Source organism: Capsicum annuum, chromosome 6, assembly GCF_002878395.1.
Source record: "Capsicum annuum cultivar UCD-10X-F1 chromosome 6, UCD10Xv1.1, whole genome shotgun sequence".
NCBI lineage: Eukaryota > Viridiplantae > Streptophyta > Magnoliopsida > Solanales > Solanaceae > Capsicum > Capsicum annuum.
Window position 1 is genome coordinate 811,237 of NC_061116.1, and position 15,188 is coordinate 826,424.

The following is a 15,188-nucleotide window of genomic DNA, read 5'->3' on the forward strand; positions in this document are numbered from 1 at the left end:
CGGGACTCGACTAATTCAGATTCACTTCAAAAATTTGTTGAAAATTGATTTTGGAGTCCTTGGGGTACGGGCAGTGGCAGACCCAGGATTTAAGGATTGTGGATGCTTAAAAAATTAAAAAGCTGGAAAAAAATAAAAGCGGGACTCGACTAATTCATATTCACTTTGAAAAATTCTTGAAAATTGATTTTGGAGTCCTTGGGGTAAGGGCAGTGGCGGACCCAGGATTTAAGGATTATGGGTTCTTAAAAAATTAAAAAGCTGGAAAAAAATAAAAAATTATCTCAACAAGGTTCGAACTCGAGATGTCCCTTTTAGTGAAGAGCCTTAAAATCAATCTTAATGCTAGTGCACCTAGTCAACTTTTTGTTTTAGTGTGTGCTTTTATATTTTTTATACCTATTTTTGCATATTTTCTATGTAACTTTATACTTATTCCGCGTCGAGTTTACTGAGTGTCGGAGCACCCAAAAAATCAATGTAGGTCCACCCCTGGGTACGGGTAAAGTTGTTGCCATATAATTAGAAGGTCACGCGTACAAACCTTGGAAACAGCCTCGAGCAAAAATGCAAGTTAAGACGACTGCGTACAATACACCCTTCAACTAGTATGTGGTGTCTCACTTTGAAACTCGACTAATTCAGATTCACTTCGAAAACTTCTTCATAACTTATTTTAGAGTCAGATTAATTTAGGTTCGCGTTGGTTCTTCTTGAATGTCATGCATTCTTCATTAATATTAAGGCTAAATATGAAAATAATAATCAATTTTTTATATTGAATGCCTAGGGTGATAATTAATTAATTATTTTGAGATAATCTCTTTAGGGGTTGTTTGGTAGAAGGAATAAGAAAAATATTTCTGGAATAAAGCTTGAGATTAATTTTATCCCAAATTTGGTAGAAGGAGTTACTTAATCCCGAAACTATTTTCTATGACCAAGGTTGGGCATAAAATACCAAATATCGAATTACCGAACCAAACTAAAAAAATTGGTAATTGGTATTCGGTATTTGGTATGGTATTTGGGAGTAAAATTTTAATATTTCGGTATTTGGAATTGGATTTGGTACAAGATATTAATACCGTTTGGTATTCGGTATTTACCGAATATCGAATATATATATGTCTAACCCAACCCAATAGACAATAGTACTAGTCATTCCAAAAAATCTTTTGGACCTTGGTAATATATTCGTAAAAAGCAACAAAAAGAATACTAAATAGAGTATCTATAAATATACTCTTTGAAGTTTAAACGTACATTTGCACATCTCCAACTTTAATATGGGATTACCAAATATCGTACCGAACTGAAGTTTAATTTACCGAACTAGCGAACTGATGTTTATAAATATGGTATGTGGTATCTATGTTCAAATACCGATTACCGAACCCAAACTTTAAAAATACCAAACCGAATGCGCACCCTTATCTATGACGAGGGAGGGATAAAATAAGAATATCTCATCTCATGAAATATCCTTACTTATTCCGAGCAGTATACCAAACGACCCCTAAAATACCAAAGACGATAAGATGTAGTCAGTCTTATTTCCACCTTTATGGGGTAGAGAGACGATTTCCGACGAACCTTCAACAACCCTCCTCATCATTTATAGTAAGGGACAGTCCGATGCTCTAAAGCTCCCGTTATGTGTAGGATTCGAAGAAGGGCCCAACCTTGCAGCCTTATGTTACATTTCTGTCAGATGATGTTTCCAAGACGTAAACCCGTGATCTCAAGCCAATGATGTTAGTCACAAGACAAAAATTTGCAGGGGAAGGTGTGTAAGCATTTGCACCACGTACATGTAAAGGGAAGCTACTAAACTTACTATTTCATGACATGATGTTTCATTAGGGTGTGCGAAAATCGAGTCGATCGATAAATCGAACCGATAAAAATGTTATTGGTTTATTGTTATTGGGTTATTGGGTTAACGATTATTTAATGATTTTATAAAAAAAATTATTGGGTTATTGGTTCAGTTTGATTTTTTCTTATTGGGTTATTGGGTAAACCGATAACCCAATAAGAATATATATATATGCTAGTTTAGGTGTCCGCGCCTTGCGTGTGTACCTCACTTTAAGAGTTCAAACATTACATTAAATACGATATTGATTTAAATAATAAAGATGAATATAATAATTAAATTTAATATTTTTTGAGCTTGTAAAAATGGAGAATTTATTTATTAAACTTAATCTTTACCAAAAATATTTTTAAAAGTCAATCAACATTCTTCTATCATCTGTAAATTACAACAAAATAATACAGTGATAGAGACATCAAAATAATACAATTAAATCTAATCTTTACACACAAAATTTCTCAAAGTTGTCCGACACTCATCTACCACCTGTAAACAATAACAAAATAATACGATAATAGAGATATCAAAATAATACAACTAAACCTAACCTTTACATACAAATATTTCTCAAAGCCGACCAATATTTATATATCACCTGTAAACTGCAACAAAATAATACGATAAAAGTGATATCAAAACAATACAATTAAACTTAAATTTTACACACAAAAAATTCTCAAACTTGATCGAGATTCATCTACAAACTATAAACTAACACAAAATAATAAAATAATAGAGATATTATGATAATACAATTAAACCTAACCTTTACCTAAAAAAAATTCAAAGCCGAGTCACATTCATCTAGTATCTGTAAATTAAAATAAAACAACAAGATAATAAAGATATCAAAACAATACAATTAAACCTAACCTTTACACAAGAAATTCTTCAAAATCAACCGACATTCATCTACGACCTGTAAACTATAAAAAGAATATAATAGTGATCACAAAGTTTTAATTTTGATCTAACTAATTCTTGATAGAGAGAAAATCTTGACCCTAAAGAATGATTTTGAATGAAAACAAATAAGTCGAGGGTTAGAAAATCAAGCATCCACCAATCTAGACTTGCAATCGAATCAAGTTAGATGAACATCAATCTTATTCTCTCAATAGGCAAACCGGTTTGTTCTCTAGTTTAACGTACATCTCAATATTTATAGAAATATTTCATTAACCGAGTCCTGTTTTAGGAGTATTTTTCTATTTGAACAGTAGAAAGGAAAATACTAATTAATTCTCCTACCATATATTTTAGGAGTCTCATATATTTTAGAAAGTCTAGTCGAAAGAAAAATATTAATTAATTTTTCTACCATAAATTTTAGGAGCCCCACATATTTTAGGAAGTCTAGTTAATATAATAAAATATAATTAAATAATAAATTAAAAAATAGTGAAAAGATAATTTTGTCTAAAGAAGAGTCTTTTAATGAAGGGTAAAAAGTTCAAATTACTTTTCCAAAGGTCTTCACACTTTTAATATATTATTATTATTATATATATTTTCATATTAGCTACCACTATTTTTATTTTATGAGTATTTTCTTATCGGTTAAATCGAAAATTGAACCGTTAAGGATTAAAAACCGCTAAAAAATATCTTATTAGTTTGGTTAATGGTTTAGTATATTTAAAAATCGAAAATCGATAAATCAAACCAATAATATATAAAACCGAATCGAACCGACCGATTCACACCCGTATGTTTCATGCATCAATTGGTCATGTGAAACATGACATGGACAAAGATCTAGTATTTTTTATTTTCTTGATTTGTCAACTAGTGTGTGGTATCCCTCAGACTAATTCTGATTCGCTTTAAAAAGTTTTCCCAAGCTTATTTTTTGAGTCGGATTAATTTGAATTCACGTCAAAAAGTTCCACTTTGAGCTGACGGTGAAGACTCTCCCTCTGATTCAGTAATCGTTTTGAGGCCCGACTTATTTCAATTAGCTAACGGAAAGTTTTCCAAATTGGATTCACGTTGGAAAGTCGCAATTTAAGAGTTAAGCACTCGTTATAATCAGATATGACTCTATTCCGAAGGCTCGAACCTTATTAAAAATGAAGCAGTATTTATCACTTTAGTGTAATCAAATTTAATCTCGATTATTACTCCCTACCTCTAATTTTAATTGTGACTTTTAGCTTATTTTATGTTCATTAAGAAAATAATTAATGTAAGGTATAATTTAAATAAACTATTCTCATTTAATAAAAGTAGATTGATTGGTTCTTCTTAAATGTCATGCATTCTTCATTAATATTAAGGCTATATAGTATGAAAATAATAATAATCAATTATTTGTATTGAATGACTAGGGTGATAATTAATAAATTATTTTGAGATAATCTCTTTAGGGTTCGTTTGGTAGAAGAGATAAAGAAAAATAATTTCGGGATAAACTCTATCCATAAATTTGCGACGAGTCATAGTGTGATCGTTGGTATTTTGTCGTTCACGCTACATATATTTGATGGGCCTAGTAAAGTGGTGTATGTAGACTTAACCCTATATAAGATACACATTTGTCTTCTATTTACATTTGTTAGAGTTAACGAAAGTGACTTCAGTTTGTCAGTTCAGACTCAACTCCTCGCTTTACGTTGTAATAGATATACATATATGTAGATAAAGAGGCTGCTATTATATATTCTATTATTTGATTACAAGTGAATTTTGTATAACATTTGTATGCTTACAATACTAACATACTTTCTACTTGCTTCTTCCTCTGATATTTCACCAAAATCTTCAGTTGTATACATGATATACGCTGTCGATACAATAACAAAAATGGTTTCCGGTGAGGTCCTGTGCAGTTGCAATGACGACTATGGAATCCTGTTGCAGTTGTACGGAATCCATCCTACCCGTTGATTCTCATTATCGTATATCACGAGTTTGTCCAACATAGATATATCTGCATATATACACGCGAAAAAACAAGTTATGATGTGGGATCCGAAAACTAATGCCCTCCTCGGAGAAAATGTGACACTGTGCCTCGTTGTGTCTTACCTCCGATGAGATTCGCATCTCCTAAATGAGCCTCCGTACCATCCAATATGCCGAGGCATACATTGCCACTATCCTGAGAGGATAAGAAGGATCAGCATTTGATCAGATTCAACAAGCAGCAAATTATAAGGTACTTACAGTACGAACAAGATAAGACTTGGGAGTCAGTTGAAGCTGAACATTCCTAGCGCTCGTGAAACTAATTGTTAATGACTTGAAATTGCTGTTGGCTTCATCGATGGATCTGAAAGGTGTCGGTCCTTTCCAGCAGACAGGTAAGGCCTTTTCGTCCACTGCATCAACCAGCTTCTTCGGGTCTATGTTTTTCTTGATCTGAAACTCAACAGCATCACATAAGTCCTAAGCCAGAAAGGCGATATACATTGTTTTTTCTCATCTTACCAACGACAACAAAGTATTGTAAGCTTCGGAATTGAGGTATGTAAAGGTACTTCCGCTGTCAAAAATCATCGGTAGACTCTTTATTCCGGTTGCCTGTCCACCTAACAGTACATCAGCCGGTCCCAAAGAATAGTGTTTCCTGAAATGACAGCGATACACAGTTATTCGTTCACATCTTCAACATACAAAAGCGCGAGCGAACAGTATACAGAACATACTCTGAAGGTGCACGTACAATAGGTGCCCAAACAATCCCGGAAGAGGGAACAACATCATCTCCGAGGAAAAGAAAACCTCCGCCTTGGCCGCTTAAGCAGTGACCTATTACATTACGGATAAGTCCCATGCTGCTCATCTGTGATACTACGCTCGCTTTTCCACTTCCTAGACCGAGAATTCCGTCAGTAAAAGGTGCATGCGCGGAGGCTGGCACCTCTTGATCGTACCCACAACTACATTAGGCAAGTCAAGCTCGTCATGAATATCACAAGTAAAGTATAACATTCTGTGTTGTTGAGGGTACGAACTTTTAAGTTACTTACCCGAACACCAGAGGAGGAACAACCGCGCTACCATTGGTATATTTTAATGGAAATACGTCTCTCACCAGTACTCCCAACGATGAACAATGATCTGCATACACAACCTCGTAGTCACATTGGTCAGGTTCGCGAGGGGGTTGGTTCGCAGGCAACTGTATGGATGCACATATGGGGTCGTTAGACTTGACAAGATTATTATTCGGTCTGTAAGGACTATGAGGAGCCTGCAACATCATATACAGATACATTTTCAGCGTATCTAGAAAAAACGAACATATAGATGTAACAAGAAGAATAGTACTAACCGGAAGACATTTCGCGCCTTGTATACCACAGTGGAGCCAAGTGAGATCACTACCCGTGTCTATGTCGAGAGAGTAAGGTCTCGGAGGTTGGCCTACATTCAGCGTCGCTTGATAGTCCCTGCATATTAAACGAACATCATATATCAACATCTCGTCTTATACTATCAAACTTGAAATTATTTTATCTACCTTGGATTATAAGATTACATTATAAATTTATACCGTCAACTAAACGCAGTTTATATATACATTGCAACATGAATACTATGAAAATCACAACACAAATTAAATAGTGGATGGTGATATAAATATTCAACATGACTTTTTGTGCATGGGTGGGGTGGAGTGGGGGTGGGGGAGATTCCTAGATTGTATGGGGTCCATAATTTTTTTATTTATTTACGCGTAAATAGAGTGAGTCGAATCCAATCGTATTGAGTTCATCGAAACTTATTATAATATCGAGGTAGGTCAAACTCATTGAAACTTGTTATAATATCGAGTCAAGCCAACCTGAGCTTGATCGAGTTCAAACAAGTTTCGTAACCAGTCTCAAAATAAAATCAGAACGTTATTTGGTTGAGATTCTTGGAAGTTTACGAGATATAGTATCAGAGTATTTATGTAAAATAGAAACCCTGAAACAGACGAACACCAGCTCCATCGCACGTGTGTTGCACGTGTATATTCTGTCTGAAAATTCATACTACCGGAAATCGGAATATAGTATCCATATTATCTAAGAGTATAGGATAACAAATTTTACAACGTGCATATCGAGTGTGAAAATACATATTATTGTAAAATGGTAGTGAATATAAATCAACCAAAGTTTTAAATTAACATAAAAAAAAAATATAGTAACTCTTATTTTGAATCGTCTTCGATCAAATTTTATAAAAAATTCAAAATACATGCATTAAGATTACGAAAATACCCTTTAGGATAGACATTTCCATCAAGGGAAAAAACCATAGTACCAAAATACGAACGTCGATTCCATAGCCACATAGAATTACAACGATGAAAGTTCCCACATAAAAGCAGAATGTACAACATTGATATAACCCAAAGTGGTACTTCCCATTTTCCTTTCATAATTTTGTTAAAATTAAAGATAAAATAAATGTCTCAAAAATCAACAACAACAACAACAAAAAAAAAAATTTAAAATGTTTTTTTTTTTTTAAAATAGAGAAGACTTGGTGAGACTAACTTAGAACATGTAATATATATATATATATATATATATACTAATAAAAATGGAGCACTATTGTTTTAGGGTTGGGGTGGGGTAGGGGGTGGGGGGGGGGGGAGGGGGGTGGGGGGGGGGTGGGGGGGGGTGGGGTGGGGGGGGGGGGAGGGTGGGTGGGTGAGGGTGGTGGAGTGGGGGTGGGGGTTGCTTGTTGAGATTCTTGAAAATTGGTTGGTTGTTGGGTCTTTGAATTTATTTATATATTTGTATTTACTTACTAGTCTTTTGTACTCCCTATTAATAATTTTATTCATCTTATATATTTGCTTTATTGATTGACATAATATACACGTACAAAACATGTATATTATATTAGTATTATTATTAAAAGTAGAGGCGTCAAATGATACGATTCAATCGGTTATATTATAAAATTCATGTTGTGTTAATTTTTCGACTATTTTATTTTGTAAAGTCAGTTAAATAATTCAGAATTATTCCATCTCTTAATTTCTCCTCGATATTAATACATTCGATTAATTCGATATCCTAATTATTCGGTATGATTATATATTTATATATAACATTATGAGCTTATATAAATAAATCTACTAAATGGCTCAATTTATATAACATTGTTCAAATTTTTTGAGTAAAGCAAATTTTTTATATATTTGGTTTAATATTTTAAATTATTAAGTATTTCAACTTATAACTTTTTTTAACATAGTTTCAGCTATATAAATTTCATTTCAGAAACATTTAAAGATTCAATATTTGAATCCACGATTGAATTTAAAATTTTAACTCTCACATTCAAATATTACCACATAAATAGAAACAAAAAAAAGTATATATTAAATACAATGGAAGAAATCTTATTCCAAATTCTTAAATGCATTATTATTTAGGGTAAAAAGCTAAGTAATCACTCCATCCTACATGCAAATTTTTTTTAATCTAATTTCACATTTTAAAAAATATTAGTTATGAATATTTTTCAACTATTTTATTCATATTTATATCTTAAGATACAATATTTTCCTATAAATGAAATGCTTGCAGCCTTTATGAACAATTACTATAAAAAATAAAATTAAAAAACGATTAATTCCATCGTAAATTTATAAAATAACAAATAATTTGAAACAAAATATTTTTAGAAGTCATAATAAATAATTTGATATTAAGAAAATATTAATGAACAATATCAATTATCTAATAGACTGTAATAGACAAACAAAAAATTTATAAGTAATACAAATATTCAAGAATATCACATTTTTTTAGTAACATTATTAATATTGCAATTTATAGCTAACTAGAAACCAACTACAATTAAATGGATTTCATTAAAGTAGGGTTAATAAATAATTATCCTAATCCACTTTTTCCAATTTTTTTGACTTGTTTTTGTGGATAATCCTAAAAATAGGCAATAATAGGTAAAAACTTCTATATAAATGTCTATCTAATTTTTTATTTGATATTTTTAACATTCTATTCTATTATATTTGATTTATATTGATTTGGCATCGAATTTATTTATATAATTATTTAATAATAAAAGCAATATCATTGAAAATTGACTTTCTATCTCTCAAGATAGGCTAAGATCCGCACACATGTCTCAGATTCTAATTGTGAAATTACACTAAATATATCATTATTTGTTGTTAACAAAAACAAATTGTGATTTGTTAAAGTGGAGAAGTTTAAAAAAATATGTTTTTATTATGAGAATCAAATAAAATTAAATTGAGGAAATACATAAATAGTAAGATACTACTAGTATTTTGCCATGTGTCCTATTTCCAAACTACTACTATAAAATTAGTGGCTGAAAATTCAAAGCATTTTAGCCAAGATTTTTGACTTTGAAAAAAAGAGAATAATATTCCCTTCATTTTAATTTATTTATTTAATTTTGATTTGATGTAAAGTATAAAATATTTTTGAATTTTGTAATGTTAAAATAAAATTACAGCTAGTACATAAGTATATGCTTAACTTTTATTTCTTCTTCATGGTATTCATTGAACATTTTAATTTATAAAATGTTTATTTAGATATCTTTAAAATTCATGTATCACATTAACATTGAATGTCAGACGCAATTCAAATAAGTTAGGATAATTTAGTTGTTAGTTAAGATCAAGTTGAGATTGTTTTAGGCGTGCGCTATCAAAGTCAAAATACTTATTTTTCAGTTTAGACTTTCAATCACGCTTTCCAACATTATTTTTTCATAAATATCTAATTTATCTTACCATTTATTCCTTTTTTGATATTTATTAATTTATATATTCATCACTATCCCATCGTCAAGTTTAATATCTGTTTATGTATTATGTCTTAACAATTCGTTAAATATATTAAAATTTTAAATTTTATACTCTTAAACATATTACGTGAAATGTTAAAATTAAAGAGTTTTTTTCTATCTAGTTTTTGATATTTGAATTGGAACCTGACTAGATTCAAATTCGTGCTGGGATGTTTCACGTTTCGAAATAAAATATTTCCTAACAAAGGAAACTTCGTATTCAGAAGGACTTGAACTCAAAACTTCTAATTAAGGATAAAAAAGTAATTATCATTCCACTACAACCCCAGTTAGTAAAATTAAAGAGTTACTACTAAAAAAGGAAAAAAATTATTTCTTTCATAACTACTAGTACCTTTGTTCGTCTTTACTTATCCATCTTACTAAAGTCAACATCCAACAATATTTGTTTGATTTAAAAAATCGATTAATAATTTACTATATTATATTTATTTTATCGTTATTATTAAATATTATTTATTATCTAATGTATTTTTAAAACGTGAAATTTATTATATTTTAAAATAGCAAACTAAATTGCTTCTACTATTCATTGTTTTTTTTTAGTTATGTGATAAGTAGAGTTGTCAATATGGGTCGGACCCGTCCCAACCTGACCTGTAATTTGATGGAGTTGAGCTTCAGTTTTTGCAGCTCATTTAAGAATAGGGCTTTTTAGCCCGACCCGTATAAGCCCGTGGCCCATGAGGTTTGAGCAATGTGGGTTGGGCTAGCCCGTGGGTCGGCCCGTAAGTCAAATAGATGCAACTATTTAGATTGCTTATTGGTATTTTTATTTGGTTCGAAAGATATCATGTCAAAAGTTATTTAATTTTGATATTAGGAATGGGGTGTTGGAGACTTAATTAACAAGTACTAACACTATGTAATATTGTCTGGTAATATTTATATTTATTAATATTCAAAAATTTCTGTAATGGTGTGGGTTTGGTGTTTTTTGGCCCATCATTTTCATGGGTCAGCCCAACTTGACCCACAAACTCAAAACTTGTGTGGGTAGCTCGAATGGGCTAGACCGACCCGTATTGACAGCTCTAGTGATAAGTCTTAATTTGCACAAACTCTTTATTTTTAATATCGCACTTACATTATTTTTAGAGAATCCAATATATTTTTAAAGCATTCAAACAATCTCTCTCTATATAAAAGAGATCAATAGCCAATCTTATGAGGCATGATTTAGAAGTCTCTAATTTTATTTTTATCTTTTTTCTCCTTTTTTTGCATTTTTTTTCTCCTCCATCCTATTAGTTTACCGTATATTAGATATTAAATAGTTTAATTATTTTTATTAAATTACACATTAAAACATATTAATAATTATTTGCTCTTCAATTTCTATCATAAAAATTGATGATCTTCCTTTTTACAAAGACAATAACGGAGGATAGAAATGCCACATTAAATCATATACTTTTAATTATAATAAACTAAACTCATTAAATATGGCTGGAGTTATGGAGATAAAGAAAAAATGAGTTACGAGATTAATGTAATATATAAGTCTATATAGTTATTTGGTCATCACCTACTGCATCCATGAAAATCATCAACTATCCAACAAAAAAAAAATCTTTAGGAAAAGAGAGAACAAGGCATAAAGATTCTTCAACGTGTAAATTCACAGTGAGTTCACAAAATGATTATCACATTTATAAAGCATTATTTGTGGTTTTCTAATGTTTTCAATATCTTTTTGTCTATATAATTATCTTATTTTCATATTATCTTGGTGTTTGTTTTCATAGTATGTTATTTTCTTTTGTTATGTTTCCTCTTTGGTTTGTTGTTGTTGTTTCAGGTCTACGTACTGCATATGAAAAGGTAAGCTTTTTTTGACATTATTGATAAATTAGATTAAATCTTAGCAAGGCATAAGCCATAAAAAATATTATTTTTTTACATTTTGAATTTTCAAGCGTCTCTATGCAGTAATGATTCATATGATGGAGTTGACATCTGACTAGATTCTACAATGATTTGGGATCTCTACCTTCACTGAGTAGTGTCAAGATAGACACGCTATACCCTCCCCAGACCCCACTTCTGAAATTTCAATGGGTATGTTGTTATATCTTTTGATTTGAGTTTTCGTTGGTAGCTGTATATGCAAATGATTAGGGGTATCTCTTCATTTGTTGAAATTTGTTCTTTCCTTTTTTGAAACAGGATTTTTCTAGGAAGAATAAAGAACAAGATCGAATATAAAGGATACAAATTAAATAACTACAACCACATAAGATGGGCTAAGAATATATATATATATATATATATTTATTGCAATTACATGTCAATACAAGTTCAATATGTTGTTAAAAAATATTGCTTTTAATTAGATTTATAATTCCTAAATTTGATATGCTCTAACCTACAAAAATATTTTATTACATTCTATCGCAGAGATACTTGTGCTCTAATTACTCAATTTAATTTGGTTAATATTAATTCATCGAAGGTAGGGCAGAACCAGGTACATTGAGGGGTTCATCCAAATTTTCTAAATGAAAACGTACATTGTTTGAACATAATTAAAATTATCTTTTCTCTATATATAAAATATATATTGTACCTTCTTTTATCTATTCGTGTATGTACCTCTTTATATTTTGAACCCGCTTAGTGAAATTTCTGATTTCAGCACCAATCAAAAGGTATGGCGCTACTTGAACTATAAGAACCTCATGTTTTGCCCTTTAATGTTTAGTTCACACAAGTTTTGAGTTATCCTAATTTAATTATCCTAATTGCTTAATAATCTAATAGTTAAAACTTTTAACTTATTCTGATTTGTACTTGCAATAGGAGAGTAAAGATGAAATATTACGTGTAATCAAGAATATATTAGTGGTATTTTCAGATTCATGAACTAATACAAATTATATTGTTTATAATTATTTTTTTTAAAATACCTAAAAGATATAATAAATTTATATATATATTTTTTATGACCACGGACAGTTTGACTAAGTAGAATAAGTCAATAATAACCCGTTATTGTTACACGGAAGTGAGTATAAAAGAACGAAAGATAAATTAATTCACAACCCCAAATATCCATAGATGGTTCTGGAACTTAGCTCAATTTTGCTCAAAATTAATTGGGCTGCATAAAAATTAACCCAAAAACTATAAATTGGAGGTGATAAATATGTCGTAGAATTAGTTCAGGTTTGCAAAAACTGAATCAGAAAACTATATAGTTAAGTTATTTGAAATACCAAAAATATCCTCAAATCGAGGTGAGCGAAAGCTGATTCAAAGGTAAGTTTTTTTTGCAATGTCACCAAAAGCTTCGATTGAATCATGTGCATATCAGTTCAATTCTTGGAACCCTTTTAATTCAAAAGGCATTGATTACGATTCATCGAAAAGTGGGGTCCACAGTAAGCGTCAATGTAGATCAGATCGAACAAGATCAAGTACAATTGAATCAGCTGTTCTTGATATGTCTAAGCTGAGTTTATTCGATGAGAAATGTGATAATTTGAAGTATATATGTGGTAATAAGAGGAGGAGAAGGCGTGGGTCGAGGTCAGTTTCGGGTAGGAGTAGTGATAGGAGTGGGAATAGGAGGAGGTGTTGTTCTGTTGGGGCTTCAGCTGCTTATGGGACTTGTTCGGATTTTCATGTTGCGGTTGGGACTGATTCGAGCGGGGAGTTGTTCGTTAATGGTGGTAGTGGTAGTGGTGGTGGTGGGGATGTAATGCATTGGACGTTGGATGGTGGTAGTAGTGAGGTGGTTAGTAATACGACGACGAGGAGGAGTTTGAGGAAGGAGAAGGAAGAGAGCAATGTGAATGTGTTGCAAAATGGGGGGAATTTTGAGGGGTTGGGGAATGAATCGGGGTATGGGAGTGAACCGGGGTATAGAGGGGATGCGGAGTTTGGATATGGCGATGAGTTTGATGAAGAGGAAGATGATCAACGAGTCTCTTTTTGGGGCGACGAATTTGGAGGTATATGCCCTGCAATCTTGCTTTTGGTACCTCGATGATCATAATGTTCTGTTGTAGTTTCTGTTGTTTTACTACTTGTTTTATTTACGCTACTTCCTTATTGTATTGCTTTGGATTGTTTTTCCTTGAGTCGAGAGTTGATCGAATACACCCCCTCTACCTCTAAGGTGCGGTAAGGTCTGTGTACACTATACCGTCCCAAGACCCCACTTTGTGGGAAGAGGCGGAGATGACGTAGGTCGAGGTTAGTTTCGGGTAGGAGTAGTGATAGGAGTGGGAATAGGAGGTGGTGGTGTTCTGCTGGGGCTTCGGCTGCTTATGAGACTTGTTCGGATTTTCATGTTGGGGTTGGGACTGATTCAAGTGGGGAATTGTTTGTTAATGGTGGTAGTGATAGTGGTGGTGGTGGGGATATAATGCATTGGATGTTGGATGGTGGTAGTAGTGAGGTGGTTAATAATTCTACAACAACGGCTAGGAGTTTGAGGAAGGAGAAGGAAGAGAGTAATGTGAATTTTGAGGGGTTGGGGAATGAATCGGGGTATGGGAGTGAACCAGGGTATAGAGGAGATGCGGAGTTTGGATATGGCGATGAGTTTGATGAAGAGGAAGATGATCAACGAGTCTCTTTTTGGGGCGACGAATTTGGAGGTATATATCCTGCAATCTTGCATTTGGTGTTCCACTGTCCTTTTGTTTTAAGTAGTTGTAGTTTCTCGTCTAGCTTATAGGCACCTGGTCTGTTCCTATGGATACTAGCTCCCACTAGTACAACTCTCACATAGCTTTGCGCAACAAGGCGTAGGTAGATGTAAAAAGATTCATTTTTTAGACTTTTTGCCCTGCGATCTTGCATTCGGTGTTCCATTGTCCTTTTGTTTTAAGTAGTCGTAGTGTCTGGACTAGCTTATACACACCTTGATTGTTCCTACGGGTACCTGGTAGCTCCCACTACACTAGTACAACTATCTCATAGCTTTGCGCATCAAGGCGCAGGTAGAATTAAAGAGATCAGTTTTAGTCTTTTTGCCCGCTGAGAAACTCATGGTTCTCACCACTGGACCACACCCATTGGCTTATCGTGAATTACGCAACAAACCGTAATCTGAAACTAGTTGGTGGTAGCCATAGTTGAAACTAGTTGGTGGTAGTTGTAAACTGAATTTGGTGTTCTATTGTCCTTTTCTTAAAAATAGCTATAGTGTCCGAACCAGCTGATGTACACCTTGATTGTTCCTATCGTGAATTATGCAGTAAGCCGTAATCTGAAACTAATTGGTGGTAGTCATAGTCTGAAACTAGTTAGTGATAGTCCTCATAGCCATAATCTGAAACTAGTTGGTGGTAGCCGTAGTCCGAAACTAGTTAGTGATAGCCCTTATAGCCGTAATCTGTAACTAGTTGGTGGTAGCCGTAGTTTGTAGCTAGTTGGTGGTAGCCGTAGTCTGAAACTAGCTGGTGGTAGCCGTAGTCTGTAACTAGTTGGTGGTAGCCGTAGTCCGAAACTAGTTGGTGGTAGCCGTAGTCCG

At 32.6% G+C, this 15,188-nt stretch overlaps 2 protein-coding genes and 1 long non-coding RNA gene across 4 annotated transcripts; 2 read left to right on the top strand and 1 right to left on the bottom strand.

The window, feature by feature from the left end:
* Positions 1-4,515: 4,515 nt before the first annotated feature.
* LOC107855148 (aspartic proteinase Asp1) lies at positions 4,516-7,322 on the bottom strand. Of its 2 annotated transcripts, none has more exons than XM_016700154.2 (8): positions 7,099-7,322; positions 6,162-6,279; positions 5,857-6,080; positions 5,533-5,766; positions 5,315-5,453; positions 5,060-5,245; positions 4,913-4,985; positions 4,516-4,814 (listed from the first exon to the last, which is right to left on the bottom strand). In XM_016700154.2, the coding sequence occupies exons 1-8, from the start codon at positions 7,257-7,259 to the stop codon at positions 4,726-4,728; spliced, it is 1,224 nt and encodes a 407-aa protein (XP_016555640.2). In that variant the 5' UTR covers positions 7,260-7,322; the 3' UTR covers positions 4,516-4,725. The 2 variants fall into 2 exon arrangements, with proteins under 2 accessions (XP_016555640.2, XP_016555639.2); XM_016700153.2 differs by having other exon boundaries at positions 5,051-5,245.
* A 3,889-nt stretch (positions 7,323-11,211) lies between these two features.
* Positions 11,212-11,758, top strand: LOC124899204. The gene is made up of 3 exons (XR_007056320.1): positions 11,212-11,329; positions 11,505-11,527; positions 11,636-11,758. It is a non-coding gene; the product is annotated as an uncharacterized LOC124899204 (long non-coding RNA).
* A 973-nt stretch (positions 11,759-12,731) lies between these two features.
* LOC107855106 lies at positions 12,732-13,659 on the top strand (the record flags this gene model as incomplete). Its single annotated transcript, XM_047413383.1, is given in 1 exon segment — positions 12,732-13,659. A coding segment is annotated over 1 exon segment (679 nt), but the record flags the coding sequence as incomplete, so codon positions are not given.
* Positions 13,660-15,188: the final 1,529 nt, after the last annotated feature.